At 36.6% G+C, this 19,581-nt stretch overlaps 1 protein-coding gene and 1 long non-coding RNA gene across 3 annotated transcripts; one reads left to right on the top strand and one right to left on the bottom strand.

Annotated features, from left to right (window-relative positions):
- Positions 1-312: 312 nt before the first annotated feature.
- Positions 313-3,004, bottom strand: LOC122841276. Its single transcript, XR_006372368.1, has 3 exons — positions 2,966-3,004; positions 659-730; positions 313-342 (listed from the first exon to the last, which is right to left on the bottom strand). It is a non-coding gene; the product is annotated as an uncharacterized LOC122841276 (long non-coding RNA).
- A 13,920-nt stretch (positions 3,005-16,924) lies between these two features.
- LOC122841842 (M-phase specific PLK1 interacting protein) lies at positions 16,925-19,147 on the top strand. 2 transcript variants are annotated; one of them, XM_044135453.1, is made up of 2 exons: positions 16,925-17,125; positions 18,897-19,147. In XM_044135453.1, the coding sequence occupies exons 1-2, from the start codon at positions 16,940-16,942 to the stop codon at positions 18,999-19,001; spliced, it is 291 nt and encodes a 96-aa protein (XP_043991388.1). In that variant the 5' UTR covers positions 16,925-16,939; the 3' UTR covers positions 19,002-19,147. The 2 variants fall into 2 exon arrangements, with proteins under 2 accessions (XP_043991388.1, XP_043991387.1); XM_044135452.1 differs by having other exon boundaries at positions 16,925-17,278.
- Positions 19,148-19,581: the final 434 nt, after the last annotated feature.

Below are 19,581 nucleotides of genomic sequence, written 5' to 3'. Positions count from 1 at the left end.
TCTGAACATTGGCTGTGTGAAAGTTTATCATTTTAATACAAGGCACAGTTAAATGGTATGTGTGTGGTAATTTAAGCCAGATGACATATTGGATAATGTCTGCTCAAAATATCATGCATAAAGAAGAACATGGTCACCCTATTGCCTTTCAGTGGTGTAGATCATTACTTTTGACCATGCTTCAGTTGTGCTTTTGAGCTTAACTAGCTTGGTGTTTCAAGACTTGTGTAGGTGTGGTGATTTACCAGAATTTTTATTTGTGTTCCTTTTCTGCGGGCTCTATGTCCTTCTGTTTTAGTTTTCTGTTGAGCTCTTTCCCTTACCATCTGTGTTTACTTTGTGCTGAAAAGAACATATAAAAAATATGGGGTTAATCAACTGAAAAGTAAAGAACACTTGCTTAAGGTGAGTCTCTTCCCAATGTAGAAAACAGTTCTCCATATTCCTGCACATTACATGTTGAATATTACACAAGACCTGTGTGTCTGTGCACTTCTACATGTAACTTTCAATTTTTTGTAACTTCAAAACTCAGTCCTCTATATACCTGCATCTTACATGATGAATATTACACAAGACCTGTTTGTTTGAACAGTAGTTAATACCATTTTAATGACTTCATTTAGAAAATAAGTTGGTCTTTGGAGACCAATAGTACCTCAGGAGGGTTGGTTAAAAAGGATCCCCATGCATCCACGTCACCAGCCTGATACGGTTCCTTTTTGGAAATCTGAAATGTAAAGAACACTCATTGAATGCGAGTTTGTTCCCAATGTAGAAAACAGTCCTCCTTATTCAGGGACCTTACATTTTGAGTATTACACAGGACCTGCGTGTATAGGCGTTTCTACATGTCACTTTCATTCTTTCAAAACTATGTCCTCCTTATTCTGGCACCTTACATGATGAGTATTACACAGGACCTTTGTGTATGGGCGTTTTTACATGTAACTTTCATTCTTTTGTACTTGTAATTTCAAACCTCTGTCCTCCCTTTTAATGCAGCTTTACATATCAAGTTCTAGACAATACCTGTGTGTTTGAACAGTACTTAATAACATTTCAATGACTTAGTTTTAGAAAATATGTTGGTTGTTGGACACCAAAATTACCTCTGGAGGGTTGGTTGAACAGGATCTGCATGTTTCCACATCACCAGCCTGACACAATTCATCTTTGGAAATCTGAAATGTAAAGAACACTCATTGAATAAGTTTGTTCCCAATGTAGAAAACAGTCCTCCTTATTCAGGGACCTTACATTTTGAGTATTACACAGGACCTGCGTGTATTGGCGTTTCTACATGTCACTTTCATTCTTTCAAAACTATGTCCTCCTTATTCTGGCACCTTACATGATGAGTATTACACAGGACCTTTGTGTATGGGCGAATATACATGTAAATTTCATTCTTTTGTACTTGTAATTTCAAACCTCTGTCCTCCCTTTTAATGCAGCTTTACATATCAAGTTCTAGACAATACCTGTGTGTTTGAACAGTACTTAATAACATTTCAATGACTTAGTTTTAGAAAATATGTTGGTTGTTGGACACCAAAATTACCTCTGGAGGGTTGGTTGAACAGGATCCGCATGTTTCCACATCACCAGCCTGACACAATTCATCTTTGGAAATCTGAAATGTAAAGAACACTCATTGAATGTGAGTTTGTTCCCAATGTAGAAAACAGTCCTCCTTATTCAGGGACCTTACATTTTGAGTATTACACAGGACCTGTGTGTATAGGCGTTTGTTCATGTCAGTTTCTTACTTATGCTTTCGTAATTTTAAATCTATGTCCTCCTTATTCTGGCACCTTACATGATGAGTATTACACAGGACCTTTGTGTATGGGCGTTTTACATGTAACTTTCATTCTTTTGTACTTGTAATTTCAAACCTCTGTCCTCCCTTTTAATGCAGCTTTACATATCAAGCTCTAGACAATACCTGTGTGTTTGAACAGTACTTAATAACATTTCAATGACTTAGTTTTAGAAAATATGTTGGTTGTTGGACACCAAAATTACCTCTGGAGGGTTGGTTGAACAGGATCCATGTTTCCACATCACCAGCCTGACACAATTCATCTTTGGAAATCTGAAATGTAAAGAACACTCATTGAATGTGAGTTTGTTCCCAATGTAGAAAACAGTCCTCCTTATTCAGGGACCTTACATTTTGAGTATTACACAGGACCTGTGTGTATAGGCGTTTCTACATGTCACTTTCATTCGTCTGTATTTGTAATTTTAAAGCTATGTCCTCCTTATTCTGGCACCTTACATGATGAGTATTACACAGGACCTTTGTGTATGGGCGTTTTTACATGTAACTTTCATTCTTTTGTACTTGTAATTTCAAACCTCTGTCCTCCCTTTTAATGCAGCTTTACATATCAAGTTATAGACAATACCTGTGTGTTTGAACAGTACTTAATAACATTTCAATGACTTAGTTTTAGAAAATATGTTGGTTGTTGGACACCAAAATTACCTCTGGAGGGTTGGTTGAACAGGATCCGCATGTTTCCACATCACCAGCCTGACACAATTTCTCTTTGGAAATCTGAAATGTAAAGAACACTCATTGAATGTGAGTTTGTTCCCAATGTAGAAAACAGTCCTCCTTATTCAGGGACCTTACATTTTGAGTATTACACAGGACCTGTGTGTATAGGCGTTTCTACATGTCACTTTCATTCGTCTGTATTTGTAATTTTAAAGCTATGTCCTCCTTATTCTGGCACCTTACATGATGAGTATTACACAGGACCTTTGTGTATGGGCGTTTTTACATGTAACTTTCATTCTTTTGTACTTGTAATTTCAAACCTCTGTCCTCCCTTTTAATGCAGCTTTACATATCAAGTTATAGACAATACCTGTGTGTTTGAACAGTACTTAATAACATTTCTATGACTTAGTTTTAGAAAATATGTTGGTCGTTGGACACCAAAATTACCTCTGGAGGGTTGGTTGAACAGGATCTGCATGTTTCCACATCACCAGCCTGACACAATTCATCTTTGGAAATCTGAAATGTAAAGAACACTCATTGAATGCGAGTTTGTTCCCAATGTAGAAAACAGTCCTCCTTATTCAGGGACCTTACATTTTGAGTATTACACAGGACCTGCGTGTATAGGCATTTCTACATGTCACTTTCATTCTTTCAAAACTATGTCCTCCTTATTCTGGCAACTTACATGATGAGTATTACACAGGACCTCTGTGTATGGGCGTTTCTACATGTAACTTTCATTCTTTTGTACTTGTAATTTCAAACCTCTGTCCTCCCTTTTAATGCAGCTTTACATATCAAGTACTAGACAATACCTGTGTGTTTGAACAGTACTTAATATCATTTCAATGACTTAGTTTTAGATAATATGTTGGTCGTTGGACACCAAAATTACCTCTGGTGGGTTGGTTGAACAGGATCCGCATGTTTCCACATCACCAGCCTGACACAATTCATCTTTGGAAATCTGAAATGAAGGGATGTATACTGAATGAGTCCATAGAAAAATAAAATCCACCTATTTAATGAACCTGTCCAGCTGATTGTTAGACATTTTATGTATTGACACTGCAAAATATGTCTCCTGCTATAAAATGTTCATTAATATAAGGTCAAAATATATTAATTTACATATGACAGTTTCTAGCATTTTGGATAGCACTGAAAAAGTTGAAATAGTGGTCTGGTTAAGTCTTTTTCCAAAATCTGGTTTTTAGGCACTCTGCTAATCACTTCTTGTTTTCAACTATAATGAAACTCTGTACTACAACTTGACATTTCCTTCAAAAATATTTTCAATGCTAGTAGAATGACTTGTGATAGTATTTTCACACTTACTAGTACCCTTCTTCTCCATAGCCAGTCAGAATCACTACAATTATAAGTCATTTCTTCCCCTGGACCAATATCTTTGAGTGCAAACAAACAGAGATGACGTCTTCCATCCACCCTTGTAACTTTCATTTTGTTGTTTGTGTTCATCTCTTCATCATTTACCAGCCTCCCCAATGATCCATGTTCTCTGGCAGCATCAACACTAAAATATTAAGTATGCTATAAGAATAATTATACCATGCAAGGGAAATGATTTTGCATATTTGGTGTTTGCATGTCAGAAGAATATTCCTCCTCCAACTAAAACTACTTTTACTGATGAAGCTGAAAATGTTTACATCACTTTGATTAAATATAAAATAAAAACAACATTAAAACAGTCACATACCAAAGCTGTTGTCCATTGAACTTGAAATCAAACATAAAAGCCTGGAGTGCATCATGGTAAATTTTCAATCGGTTTTCTTGTTCCTTCCTACTTATGACTTCCCTCTGCACTCAATAAGGAAATCTCCTTTTTGAAAGCACTGGCAGCTGAACACACCCGACCTGCAGGTAAACATAATGAGTAAGGTTGAATAAACTTTAAACAATGCATATCTTTCAAATAGTAGCAAATGAGATTATTAAAAATTTTCAAAATCAGTTAATTGATCTAATTTGAGGTCTTTCTGTGTTACTTTAACATTTGTTTGTCAGCTGAGTGGTGCTTATAAATGTCACTCATTCTTTTATACTAGGAATTTCAAAACACAGTCCTCATCTATACATATATATATATATATAAATATATATATATATATATATATATATATATATATATATATATATATATATATATATATGGTGATAAAATGGTGAGGGCGAACCAACCAGACATAGTCGTGGTGGATAAACAACAGAGGAAAGCCGTTGTGGTAGATGTGGCAATACCAAGTGACTGCAACATCAGGAAAAAGGAGCATGAAAAACTAGAGAAATACCAGGGCCTAAGGAAGGAACTGGAGAGGGCCTGGAAGGTGAAGACCACAGTGGTGCCTGTGGTCATCGGGACCTCAGGGCAGTCACCCCCAAACTGGAACAGTGGCTACAACAGATCCCAGGAACAACATCAGACATCTCAGTCCAGAAATGTGCAGTCCTAGGCACAGCCAAGATACTGCGCAGAACCCTCAAGCTCCCAGGCCTCTGGTAGAGGACCCGAGCTCAGAGGAAGAAGAATCACCACCCGCGGTGGGTGAGAAGGGATTTTTTATTTTTTTTTTTTTTATATATATATATGATCTATGCTAATGTGCAGTATAAAAATAGTTTAAAAGTCAAAAAGCAAGACAAAAGTAAACAAAAACAATCCTTTAATAAACTCTGGAATCCTGTACGTAAAAAAGTCACAACTCACCTTTAAATGAATTGATGTATTTTACATCAAATCCCTCTTTATCTTCACCCAAGGAGAATAATAGCTGGCATCATGTTTGGGATTTCTTTTTGCTCTCTGAGACCTTGTTGCTGACATCTCCTGCAAAGATCAGAGTAATTTGTTGTTGAGTAACAACATGATGCTGTACATCAGGAGTGTCAAACTCCAGGCATCGAGGGGCAGTGTACTGCAACTTTTAGATGTTCCTCTGGTCCAAAACACCTGAATTATATGACTGAATTAGCTTCTAAGGGCAGTCAAGTTGATAACCTGCTGATGACCACCTCATTTGATCCAGCCATGTGGCATCACAGACACATCTAAAAGTTATTGTATACAAGCCCTCAAGACCTTGAGTTTGACACCTCTGCTGTACACAATATGATTTGATTTTATTGTATGCGAAAAACCTGTACTGAAGTACACAGTATTACATAATTGACTTTCTGTTGACAGGTTCTCAAAACCTTCAAATATTAAAACATTATCTTAATAGTAATGATTATTACAAAGGATAATTTGTGCCTGTGAAAGAATATCACTCACTGATGCACAGAAAATGTCCAAATACAGTTTTGTCTAATTCTGGAGTGAGCCACCTTCCCTTTAAACTCTGGTACACTGACTAAGATGGTTGGTGATAACTAGCTAAACTGAAGCAAATCAGACGCTTTGGTGCATCCAAACATCAAGTAACCTACAACATTCTTCAGAATTACAAATCAATATGTACTTAAATGTCTTAAGAGATTCTGTATGAGTCTTACCTCTTCTTCCACGCAAAAGAAGTTCAATTAATACTAATGGCTTGCACCTGGCCTTGATGGACTGTACCATGTTGATAGAGTAGGAGGGGTACAACAAAAGGAGAAATCCATTTTGTTTCTGAAGCACACAAGGTCAGACTTTTTTTCAGAAACAAGAAAACAAATTTATTTGAGTTATATTTTGTAACTTTCATTCAATATTTCAAAGTTAAATAGTTTATCATACATCTTTCTTTAATTAGGAAACAACAGTAAGATGGTATCTCTCACCAGCAATGTTTAATCTTTTATCAGGAAGGTCACTTCTTTTAATCATTTCTGTTCAATCAATTATTTAAGTTTACTTCTATAGCACATTTCAACACACACACACATATATATATATATATATATATATATATATATATATATATATATATATATATATATATATATATACATATATACACTAGATCACATTATGATATAAAGTGTTCAAAACACTTTAAATCATAAAAACAAAACTGTTGTCTAATGGCAGACAACACCAGCAGAAAAAGGTTGTCTTATGTACCTGCCTACAGACAAATTAGACTACCTAGACAATCTGCATGTATGCAGAGTAGTGACATTGAGATAATGACAAAATATCAATCTAAAGTTTTGTGCTAACAGTAACATAAGTAATCATAATATTTTTGGCACTTTAAATATTTTTAAATATATGCTTTTATATTTATATTTGTAATTCTGTATTACTCCATGAGTGGTTATCCCTTCTTTCAAATTCAAAAATACTTTATTGATCCTAAAAGGAAATTAAATTTAAAATAGCTTGGGTCCTCTACCACAGGCCTTGGAGTGTGAGTGGTCTTCACAGTATATTAACAGTTCCCAAAGGTGTGCTTCTCTGTATCAAGAGGTCTGATGATGTATTGTTTGAGCCACTCTTCCAGTTTAGGGTCATTACCCCAAGGGTTTCAGTGACCACAGGCACTACTGTTGCCCACACCTTCCACACTCTTTTAACCTTTTGCATGGCATGCATTATTAATTCATCTTTAATATTGGGGCTGATTGGGCCCTAATGATTCCAAAAACAAAGAGTTATCTTTTACATGATATGTGGACATAATTCTTCTCAGAAAAATATTTATTCCTTTTAAATCACCATGTTTAGCACCATGGTAAATCTCTACAGTTGCCAACTTTTGTAAACTTACACCACAACAATAAACACTGAACATCTTGGGTCTAGCCTGTAATATGTAATAATCTTCCACTACCACTAAGTCATAAAATAATGACCTAACATATGGACACCCAATCCCATGTAGAGCTAAATTTATTATTGTGGGCTAGACAGCCCAAAATAAGTCATCCACTTATGTGGATTGGCCTCTATTGCTACGGTACTAGGCACCTGCTTGTGTGCCACCATAAATACCACCTCTGTGCTGTGTTTCAGTCTAAGCCTTTTGTCCATTGGTAGTATTGTTTGCTCGCTATTGTAAAACACCCTGTTGTTATGATTATGCATCATAACAAAATAGCAAAGTATAAAAATATTTACAAAAATCAGTCCAAATACACAGTATCCAAAACAAGAAGGAACTTTTGTCCAAACAAAAGCTATATTTCCCCCAGAAAGGCAGGAATGAAAGTTTAAAAAGTTAAATTCTCAATGAAAGAACAGGGCTACTCCAATGTGCTACAACCTTGAGAGGCACAATTTTCCATTCATCATCAGCAGCATTTGAATTCTTATATCAGTGGACTGAGTTTCCTCCCTTTTCCATCTTATCATTCCAGCATGGTATTTGATAACTGTCAATGCATAGCTGTTGATTGCTGGACCTTGTTTCTCTCATTGGACTTGCCTTACTTATTGTAGGTACAGTAGTTTGCAAAAGTATCCATAGCCCTTGAACTTTTCCATATTTTCTGACATTACAACCGCAAACATATTTTTACAGAATTTTATGGGAAAGACAAACACAAAGTGGCATATAGTTGTGGAGTAGAAACAAAACTATACATGATTCAAAACATTTTCTGCAAATAAAAGCTGAAAAGTGCAGTGTACAAAATCTTCAGCCTCCTTTCCCTAAGTGCGACCAATTGCCTTCAGAAGTTGCCTGATGACTGCTAATGACTAAATAGTCCACCTGTGTGTAATCTAATCTCAGTATAAGTTCAACTCCTCTAAGACTGCCTCAAAGGTTAGTTAAGAGAATATTGGGAAGCAAACAGCATCACAAAGTCCAAGGGACACACCAGACAACTCAGGGACAAAGTTGTGGAGAAGCTTAAAGCAGGCTTAGGTTATAAACAGGTTCCACGAATCATCTGGAAATGGAAAGAGAATGGCACAGCTGTGAACCTACCAAGACAAGGCCATCCACCTAAACATAAAAAAGTCCCATTTGCAATTTGCCAGAAGCCATGTTGGGATACAGCAAAAACAATAAGACGAGACCAAAATTGAACTTTTTGGCAAAAACGCAAAGCATTACTTGTGGTGGAGAATGGACACTGCACATCACTCTGAACACACCTTCCCCACTGACAAACATTTATTTTCTTCATTCTTGATTGTAAGATGGATTGAGCCAAATACAGGTCAATCTTGGAAGAAAACCTGCCGGAGTCTGCAAACGACTTGAGGCTGGGGCGGAGGTTCACTTTCCAGCAAGACAATGACCCTAAACATTAAGCCAGATCTACAATGGAATGGTTTAAAAAACATTCATGTTAGAGTGGCAAGGTCAAAGTCTAGACATAAATTCAACAGAGAATCTTTGGCAAGATCTGAAAACTGCTGTCAAGTCAAGTTTATTTGTATAGCACATTTCAGCTGGAAGGCAGTTGAAAGTGCTTTACATCAAAGAAACACAGAACTAAGAAGTCATACAAGTAACATACACTGTGTTCCAAATTATTATGTAACTGATATCTTCTCAGATTGTATTAAATGGTCAATGGAAATGATGGTCAGTATGATTGTCAAGTCAAGAACTACTACAGTATAAATAAAATTTTACTGAACAAAGCTCCCAAGGAGAACAGTATTTTTTCAAAAAGAAACTCAAAATGCACTGTTCCAAATTAATATGCACAGCAGATTTTCTAAACATTTTATGGATTATAAAGAACTGCAAACAGTTCTCTGAACTAATCAATATTTGAATGTGCAGCATCACAAGTACTAAAATCAAAACCTAATTCAATCAAAAACCTCTTAATAGACTGAGTTACGTGTTCACATAGGACCCCTTCTTTGATATCACCATCACAATTCTTGCATTCATTGAACTTGTGAGCTTGTGGATAGTTTCTGCTTGAATTTCATTGCAGGATGTCAGAATACCTTCCCAGAGTTGCTGTTTTGATATCAACTGCATCCCACCCTTAGATCTTCTGTTTGAGGAAACTCCAAAGGTTCTCAGTAGGGTTGAGGTCAGAGATCAGAGGAGGATGGTGACCTCACCATGAGTTTTTCCCCTTTCATGCCTATACACAGTGGCCTTGCAGCATAAGATGATGCATTGTCATGCATGGAGATGATTTTGGTATGGAAGGTATGGCTCTTCTTTCTGAACCATGAAAGAAAGTGATCAGTCAGAAAGTCCATATACTTTGCTGAGGTCATTTTCAAGCCTTCAGGGACTCTGAAGGGGCTGACCAGCTCTCTCCACATGATTTCAGCCTCCACTACCTCCTTGTTGATGTCACAGCTGTTTTGGAATTTGGTGGCCATCCATCATCAATCCACTACTGCGAACATCTGGACTATCCAGGGTTGCACATCAGTCATCAGTGAACTAATCTGTTTGAAAATCAATCTTCATGTACAGTTGGGCCCACTGCGACCAGTTCTGCTTGTGAGCTCTGGTTAGGAGCTGCCAAATAGTAGGTTCATGCACTGCAAGCCTCTGGAGGACCCTTCACCTTGTGGTTCCAGCTTCAAGTAACTGCTTGCTGCTATGCAAGGGCATTTTAACAGCTGCTCTCTTAATTTGATGAATTTGTCTAATAGAAACCTTCCTCATTCTGCCTTTATCTATACAAACCCATCTTTGTTCTAAATCAGCCACAAATCTCTTCACAGTACAATAATGCTTCAGTTTCAGTTAAAATATTTGATGTTTTCATATCTTGTCATATAGCACTACACTATCTGATGATTTTGGTCAGCAAAGAGATCCTTTCTCTTTCCCATATTGCTTGAAAGCTGTGGCCTGCTTAATAATGTGGAACATCCTTCTTAAGTAGATTTCCTTTAATTAAGCTCACCAGACAAACTAATCCGAAATTAATTATAGTGATTAAAAGAGCCCTGACACACAATACCATCTATAAATTTAATAGCACAACAAAAATGTAATCTTTATAACAGTTAAATCCAATTTGCATAATAATTTAGAACATGGTGTGCATTCACCTTAAGAAAGAAAAACAAAGAAATTAAATTCAAAGTAAAATCAAAATTAAAATCATATACATCAAATATAATGATACATGTACCTTTGATTAAGATTCAGAAACAATTGTAAATAGTTGTGTTTTTGCCTTGATTTAAAGGAATTCATTGTTTCAGCTGTTTTCAAGCTTTATTCAAGATTTGTGGTGCATTGAAGCTAAATTCTGCTTCAAAATGCTTGGTTCTGGTTCTATGGATGCAGAGCAAGCCAGAATCAACAAAATGTTAGCAGTGGAGTGTATAAATAGTTTGGTGAAAAAATGGCTCTCTTATGGTTTATATTTCTTTTAATCCATGCACTTATGTCACACATTTATTAGTCATAATATTTTAAATAAACAATATTTGACCAAAATATATATTCATTTCTGTATCTTATAGCACAGAGTAATCATATTGCCAACTCATCCCCAGTGTAAATTGCAAGACGTGAATTAGAAGGACACTGTAATAATTAGCAGGACCTTCCGGTAAACAACCAATCAGATTAAGACCTTGTGTGAATATTCATGAGGTCCTGCTATTACACAAACCTGCCATAGGGGGCACTGTGGTGATACACAGATTATACACAAAATCAGGTTTATGTGTATTAAGCGGACATCTCGTTTTTTTTGCATTTTTGGGGTTAATAGACCAATAGAAACCTTTCTACGTTTTTAGATTTTTCTCTGTTTTAGCAGGACACCGCTCCTGTCCTGCTAATTCAAAATGTCCTTCTAGTGTGGTGTGTATTCTGACGAAATGTCCTGCTAAATCACATATACCAACGCACACACACACACACACACACACACACGACATTAATGCTTGGCCACCTTCTTCTTCTTCGTGATTTTTATTGGCAGGTGACATCTATCGTTAAGATGTATTATCGCCATCTACTGTGCTGGATGTGGACCAGAGCGTCTCCCCCCAATCTAAATTCTTACATATAATCCTGTTACCTTCAAAAATGCAATAACTGCTTTATTTATTTTAGGTTTAATTAAAATCTTATTAAGTTTTAATGTTTCTATATCATATTTCCTAATTTCTTGTTTTAGCTTCTCTCTACTTACTGTATATTTTTCACAATGAATAATTACATGTTCTACTGTTTCCATATCCATACCACATTCACAACTACCTGTTGGATGTTTACCTATCAAACGTAGAGTTTTATTTAATCTAGTATGTCCAAGGCGCAATCTTGTCATTACTACTTGCTCTCTTCGATTTTCTCCTATTATTTCCATATTTCCTACTTTCTTTTGTATATGAAATAAATGACGACCTTTAGTACCTTCTTCCCACAATTGTTGCCATTCAGATTTAATTTTGGTCTTAATAATTGATTTTATTTCAGATTTATAATACGTTATTTCCATAATTCTACTTTGTTTCAAAGACACCTTAGCTAAATGATCTGCCATTTCATTCCCTTCTATACCTTTATCAGCTGGAATCCACATAAACCTAATCTCTATTTGAGTTTGAATTTGAATTTGAGTCATTCTAAATATAACTTCATAAATTTCATATACTAACTCCATATGACTTTCAGATGAAATATTTAAAATAGACATTAGTGCTGATAATGAATCTGAACATAAAATAACTTTTCCTATTTTATTTTGCTCTACCCACTGTAAGGCCATCAGTATTGCTAACATTTCCACTGTATAAACATCTAAATGTTCAGATGTTCTTTGTTTCATAAATATATCTAGTTCAGGAATAGCATAAGCAAATCCTGTTTTATTTGAAACTAAATCTTTTGAACCATCTGTATACACAATTATGAAGGATTTATACGTATTCTTAATTCTGTCATTTACTAAACTTACCCAGTTATTATCTTTATTAACCTGCATTTTGTTATAAACTTCTAAATCAACATTCACATATGGAAACAGCCAAAAAGGTGTAATTGGATAAGGCACCACAGCACAGTATCTCTTTCCCTGTATCCTCATTTCTCTAGCGGATTTATCTGCTGCCCATGCAAAACAATCTATTTTAGCTTTTCCACTCTCCCAGCAAAGTCTCAAGATTCTTACTGCTGGATTATTCTCCTCCTTATGTCCCTACAAACTCACCCAATAATTTAGCATAATTTGCTTTTGTCTTAAATATAAAGAAATCTCTCCCATTTCTACCTGCACTGCCAAAGATGGAGATGTCTTCAAAGCTACATAGCATAATCTCAAAGCTTGATTCTGAATTACTTCTAACTTACTAATGACTGTTTTCACAGCCTGCCTGTAAACTACACACCTATAATCCAACACTGATCTAAACAAAGCAATATATATATTTTTTAAATTAATTTTATTTGCGCCCCAATCTAATCCTGTTAAACACCTCATTATATTTATAACTTTTTTTACATTTCCCTTCAATATACTTTACATGATCACCCCATAAAAGCTTGGAATCAAACATGATTCCTAAAAAACGAAATTTATTTACTTTTTCTATTTTCCCTCCATACATTTTTAAATCAATTTCTTCAATTTTTTTCCTACTGAATACAACAGTCTTTGTTTTACTTACTGAGAATTTAACTCCCCAGTTATAAGCCCATTTTCAACAGATTTAATAGCATTCTGTATTTTCTCATACACTATTCTTACATTTTTTCCTTTTCTCCACAAAGCTCCGTCATCAGCAAATAATGACTGCATGACATCCTGATCTACTTCTGTAAAAACATCATTAATCATGATTGAAAACAATAAAGGACTGATAATACTTCCCTGTGGAGTTCCATTATCAATTTTATATTTATCGGATCTTGTTACTCCCATCTGTACCTGTATAACTCTATTCAACAAAAAAATCTTTAATCCAATTATAAACCCTTCCTGTAATCCCCATTTTATATAATTTTATAAGCAGCCCATCCTTCCATACCATGTCATATGCTTTCTCAATATCAAAAATACTGCTACTACTACTTCCCTATTAATTTGAGCTTTTCTAATATCTGACTCCAAACACACAACTGGATCCATTGTACTCCTTCCTCTTCTGAATCCACTTTGACATGAAGACAAAAGTCCTTTACTTTCAACGTAATATGTAATCCTTTCCATTATCATTCTTTCCATAATCTTTCCTAAACATGAAGTAAGAGTAATTGGTCTATAACTAGAAGGGTTTGTTGGATCCTTTCCCGGTTTAATCATTGGCACAATAATTGCTTCCTTCCAATTAGAAGGTAATCTTCTTTCTTTCCAGATCTTATTATATAAATCAAAAAGTTTTCCTTCAGCTTGATTCCCTAGGTGTTTTAACATAATATAGCATATCTGATCTTTTCCTGGTGCTGTTAATCCTGTTCTAGATATTGCTCTCTTCATTTCTTGCATCGAAAAAGAAACATCCATGACATTACCTGGAGTTGTTCCACCTTCTAAAATAAACTCATTTGCCTCTTCTTTTAAATTATCTGAACTATGGATCTTTGCAAATGTTCTTGCCATTACTTCAACTTTCCCTTCATTTGTTACTTCTTTTCTTTCTTCATGTTTTAGATTTGGTTTTGTTCTCTCCTGTATGTTTCCCCTCATTTTCTTAATCATTCCCCAAACATTAGCTATAGGAGTTGTTCTGCCTATTGAATCACAAAATTCTCTCCATTTTGTCTTCTTTGCTTTCTTACTAACTTTCTTTGCTTCTGCTTGATCTTTTTTATATTCAATTAAATTTTTAAAATTATGTGTTCTTTTCAATATTCTAAAAGCTCGATTTCTTTTCCTTATTGCTTCACTGCACTCTTGTGTCCACCAAGAGACCTCTTTCTTTCTGCTCTTACCTTTACTTACAGGGATTGTTATCTTTGCTGCTTTCAATATAACTTCCCTAATCTTTCCCTCTATATTTTCTATATCTGAATTTAAATTGACTTCATTCATGAATTTCTCACATATATATTTAAATATATTCCATTTTGCCTTTTTAAATATCCATCTTTCCTGTCTTCCTACCACCCTCATCTCTTTAGAAATAAGGATTTTACAAAAAATTGGAAAATGATCGCTACCCATTGTTGTTTCTTCCTCTATTTCCCACTCACATAATCCAGCTAAATCTCTGGACACCAGAGTTAAATCTATAGATGAACACTTTCCTGTATGCACATCTATTCTTGTTCCTCTCCCATCATTCATACACACTAATTGATTATCTTCCAACAGCTGTTCTACAATCTCTCCATTTATATCAGTTCCCTGCCCTCCCCATAAATTGTTATGGACATTAAAATCTGCACACCAAATAACTTTATTTCTGTTTTGTCCCTGAATTTCTTTTAATTTATCTAACTCTAATCTTTTACATGGATTGTAATAATTTATTATAATAAATGGATCTGTATTTATCCAAATCTCTACAATTATAAACTCATCTTCTTTCCCTTTCTTAACCATTCTATACGAAATCCCCTCCCTAATAAAAATGGCACATCACCCACCATTACCTTCAATCTGATCAAATCTAATAGCAGAATAATTTAAGATTTTAAATTCTAATTGGGGTTTTAACCAAGTTTCTTGAATACAAATAACCTCTGGAGCTTCTTCTAATTTATCAATAATATGCTTTAATTCCTGTCCATTTGCAATTAAACTTCTTGCATTCCATTGGAGAATCAAGACCATAGTGTTACTATCCTATCCATGCTGCCTCCTGACTGGCCTGAGCTCTAAGATCATCCCTCACTTCCTCCCATGTCAATTCATTAATATTAAGATGATTTGCTGCTGCTTTCACAATTACTTGAATTCTTTCGGTTTTTGATTTAATTTCCATAGTTGCATTTATAACCCCTGCAATAAATATCACTAGCTTTTTTAAATCCACATACACTTTATTTTCTTTTGTTTGATTTACCTCTGTATCCATCCTGTTTTCCACCCCAACATCTGTTCTTTGCTTTACCACTTTAACAGCCTCTGCATAGGATAGCTTGTTGCGTACTCTAATTTGTTGAACCTGCAGCTCCCTCTTCATTACTTCACATCCCCCATATGCCGCACTGTGGTTGCCACCACAATTACAACATTTTGGCTGCCTGCTCTTGTTGCACTGTTCATATTCATGATCCTCCCCACATCGTGCACATCTTCTTTTCCTTTACACGTCTGTGCTGTATGGCCAAATTTTTGACATTTAAAGCATCTAATTGGTCGTGGAATATACTCTCTTACATTGTAGGTCAAATATCCTATAAATAGACTCTCTCTGGAAGTCTTTCTTCATCAAATTCTATCAGAACACTTTCACTATTCATTTTCTCTCCATTTTTAAAGGTCTGAAGCCTTCTTACATCTTTGACTCTTCCTCCTCTGAGATTTGATTTTATTTCGTCACTTGAAACCTCAATCAAGATCCCCCAAATCACTCCCTTCCTCCATTTACTTCCTTCTTGTATCACACTCACGCTTGTCACTTTGTATTTTCCTACTTCTTTCATCCGACATGCTCTGTCTTTTTGTTCTTCCGTATTACAAATTATCATTAAGTTTCCATCTCTTAGCACTTTCGCATTTGTAATGTCCCCCACTTGATTCTTCAGAATCGTGGTTAGTTTGACTGGACTGATCGTTTGCAATCCCTTTTCTTCGTTAACTCTAACAATTACTTTAAACTCCCTTATTTCTCCCTCCATTTCTTCTTCAGACTCATCCCAGTTTTTCACCACTCTTCCCCTCTTTCCCATACCTGCCTTCACTGAAGAACTTCCTCTTTTTGGACTCATCCTTTCACTACTCGATGTTTCACTGCCCCTGTCACTCTCGTTATCTACACTATTTTCCCACTCTGATCCATTCACAACACAGCTGTGTCTACCCGCCGTAGTCTTTGTCCAAAGTTCTTTTACCAATCCACGGCTTTTCCCAACTGCATCTTGAACATTTCCTCGACGCCGATTTCCTTTAGTCCGAGATAATCTTGTTTCTTTATCCTCTTCCTCCTCTCTTTCAGTTCTTAATTTTAATTTTTTAACCATCAATCTTTCCGCTGCTCTCTCCGAGAGCCCAAGTCCAAAACCCCTCCTGATGCAGGTGCTGCCAGTCCGAGAACAAGCCGTGACGCCTCCTCAACGACCATGCTTGGCCACCATCTTCCAGCATCCCTTTTATGGAGGCTCAGGCTGTGGAGAGTGCGACACCTGGTGGTGCCACCTGTTACATTTTATTAACACAAACTAGGTTATAATTATTCTGCTTTAAGTGTAGAATAATCAAGGCCAGGTTTGAAGAGTCTAAATATTTTAGTTCCTGAGCTGGAGCGGGTGATCCCAGCAGAAGCCAGCGCCTTTTCCCTGTCCAACATGGCAGCGGCAGTCGATGGTCTCTGTGCGCTCAGACTGGAGTGCTGCCCCCTGCAGGTTAATGCTCCACCGCTAATTGGCGCTGTGGGCTGCAAGCTTCAAAGGAACCATGTGTTTCCGGTTCCGGTCCACTTTCTATTTGGTTTTAGCCGGGTTCCTGCTGTTTCTGCTCCACGCTCAGATGCGCCGAGCTCCGGTTGGACCTCGTCGGAGCCCCGGTGCCCCTCGGCCGGCTTCAGACTGGACTTTCCCCGGAATTCGGTCTCCGTTCGGAGGTTCTCCTCAGCGCCGAGGGGTAGGCTTCTCTCCCCGGTTCAGCAGAGGAACTATGGACGGGTCACCGGCACATTTCAGCGGCGAGAGCAGGGGGTTCGGGGTTTCGGTCGGGAGGGGATCCGAGTTCCGGCGGCCCCAGTCCTTCAGTCCTTCGGGAGCTCCGAACCTGCAGGTGGTTCTGATGTTTCTAAACCAGAAGTTTGTTTCAGACAAAAGGGAGTGTGCGGGGCTTGTTTGTTTGGTTCAGGTGTTCTGACTATCGGTGCTACCTCGTCAGATTTTCCTACCGTAGCACGGATGGATAGCCAAGTCTATCTGTCTGTGCTACCCGTCCAAAGCTGCTACCGTCATGTTTACAATCAGAAAACTATAACTGGTTGTTAATGTTAAATATATTAGATAACATTATCTGAGTGACTGAAGTGGAAGCTTAGCAGTTATAGTTAGCTTAGCATTGGATCAATTTCTATCCATGACGAAACCACAAGAAGATCACTTCCTGTATCTGAATATCCTACCAGTTTAAAATGAAAAGCTGTAGATGTTGCACTAATCCTTTACTAGAATATCCTACCTGTTAGAAAATATTTTAAATCCAGAGGCTTGTAAGAATAAAACAGTATCAGACAGAGGGAGCATGTTTTTATTTAAATTAAATTAAAAACTAATACAGATCATCACAACTCTTTTTGCGCATTAATCTGCTGTATGACCGACTTTATTAAATGAGCCACAATGTGTCACCAAACTGTACAGGTCACTGAAATGATAGGATATGATTCATATACACTAATATTACACAGTTATTACAGCTTCAATCCCACACAGTATCGCTAGCATCTTTTTAGCAAAGTTTAGTAATAAAGATATTTTAAAGTATAAGGAAAAAAATAGCCCAATATTTTTCCTTATACTTTAAAATATCTTTATTACTAAACTTTGCTATAGCCCAATAAACAACATATTTTGTCCTATTAACCGTCAAATAATAACTTTACAGTAGCGACATTGTAGACTGAAAACTAAAACCATTTATAAATAAATGTACTTTATTTAATTTATAAATAAATGTACTTTATTTAATTTATAAATAAATGTACTTTATTTAATTTATAAATAAATGTACTTTATTTAATTTATAAATAAATGTACTTTATTTAATTTATAAATAAATGTACTTTATTTAATTTATAAATAAATGTACAAGCTGCTGTCATGTAAAGTAAAACCATGAAGTAACAGCAGCTTAATGAAAACCAGGAATAAATGAAATAAATTTACCGTAATCTTGGTGAAATAAAACCCATGAAACAAAACTTCCACAGGGAGGACGGATTTATCAGAAATCTGCTGAGTCAGCAGTAGTGACGCAGCATCGATGAGATCATCACCACAAGGTAGGACGGATTTACGGGTAGCACAGATAAACACAACACCGGTTCTGTTTGCCAGCTGTGTCGGAACCACCAGCGAAACCTTTGGCTCGGTGATGATCAGTATTTTCGCGAGTTTTGTAGACAATTGTAAAAATGCTCCAGTTTCTGTAGTTCCATTGTGGTTCTGATTGTTTGGACCAGCTGACTCTGAACAGAACCAAGGTTCCACTTCAGCTGGTTCAGAACGTTCTTTTTAGACTGAACGTTGTTCATTTCTAGTTTAAACCTGCTGCTGAGTGTTGGACCAATGCTGTAAGTGGAACCAGGTGAGCAGGTTACCTGAGCGGTTCTGATCCGGTTTGCTCCAGTGTGAAGCGGTTCCTTTAATCCAGATTGTGGCTTGTTGTCTTCCAGCCCAGAGACGTTCCGGTGGAGAGATACTTCAGTCCCTCCATGCTGCAGGATCCCTGGAGGATGCTGCAGCCTGTCACACCTGAAGCTGCTGCCAGGACCAGCTGAGCCAATCAGAGCACAGAACCAATCAGAACCCAGAGGAGCAACCTCTGCGATTGGACAGAAGTTTGACCAGCACAACATTTTCAACCTTCTGGTTACTTTTGTTTTTACTGCTAAACTTTTTATTTAAATAAAAGTTAAAAACTTAACCTGAATCCTGGGGTTTTATTTCTGCGGTGAATCAAGACATTCTTCACATTTAAAGCTGTTCTAGAGCAGAGAAGATACTGAAACTGCACTTAAGACTTCACATGAAGATAGGACATTGCATTGTATAGAAAGGATAGATAAATGTGTGTTAGCAGCTGGGTTTGTTTGCCCCTCCCCTAATTAGCAGCTGCTAATCTATGAAACCAGGGTTCTCAAATTACAATAAAAGGAGGAGAAGAAAGAGGCGACATCAGAACAGAGATAAGGAGACGTCTGGGCAGAGTATTTAACCGTCTTCCTGTTTTATTTTTGTCCAGATTGTCAAGTTATAAACCTGGAAGACTGGGTCATTAGCATATTGAGCAGCAAATACATGAAATTGATTGACAGCACTAAGCCCCTCCTCCTGGCTCTGATTGGATGTTTCCTCAGA

The sequence above is a fragment of the Gambusia affinis genome, linkage group LG12 (genome assembly GCF_019740435.1).
Source record: "Gambusia affinis linkage group LG12, SWU_Gaff_1.0, whole genome shotgun sequence".
Lineage (NCBI taxonomy): Eukaryota > Metazoa > Chordata > Actinopteri > Cyprinodontiformes > Poeciliidae > Gambusia > Gambusia affinis.
The sequence above is the reverse complement of the archived record's forward strand: the minus strand, read 5'-3'. Positions and strand labels throughout refer to the sequence as shown.

Excerpts from the sequence above, each read along its gene's own strand:
- LOC122841842 (XM_044135452.1), top strand. The coding sequence starts at position 16,940 with ATGTGTTTCCGGTTCCGGTCCACTTTCTATTTGGTTTTAGCCGGGTTC. Across the intron at positions 17,279-18,896 it reads CGGGAGCTCCGAACCTGCAG|CCCAGAGACGTTCCGGTGGA; the intron begins GTGGTTCTGATG and ends GTTGTCTTCCAG.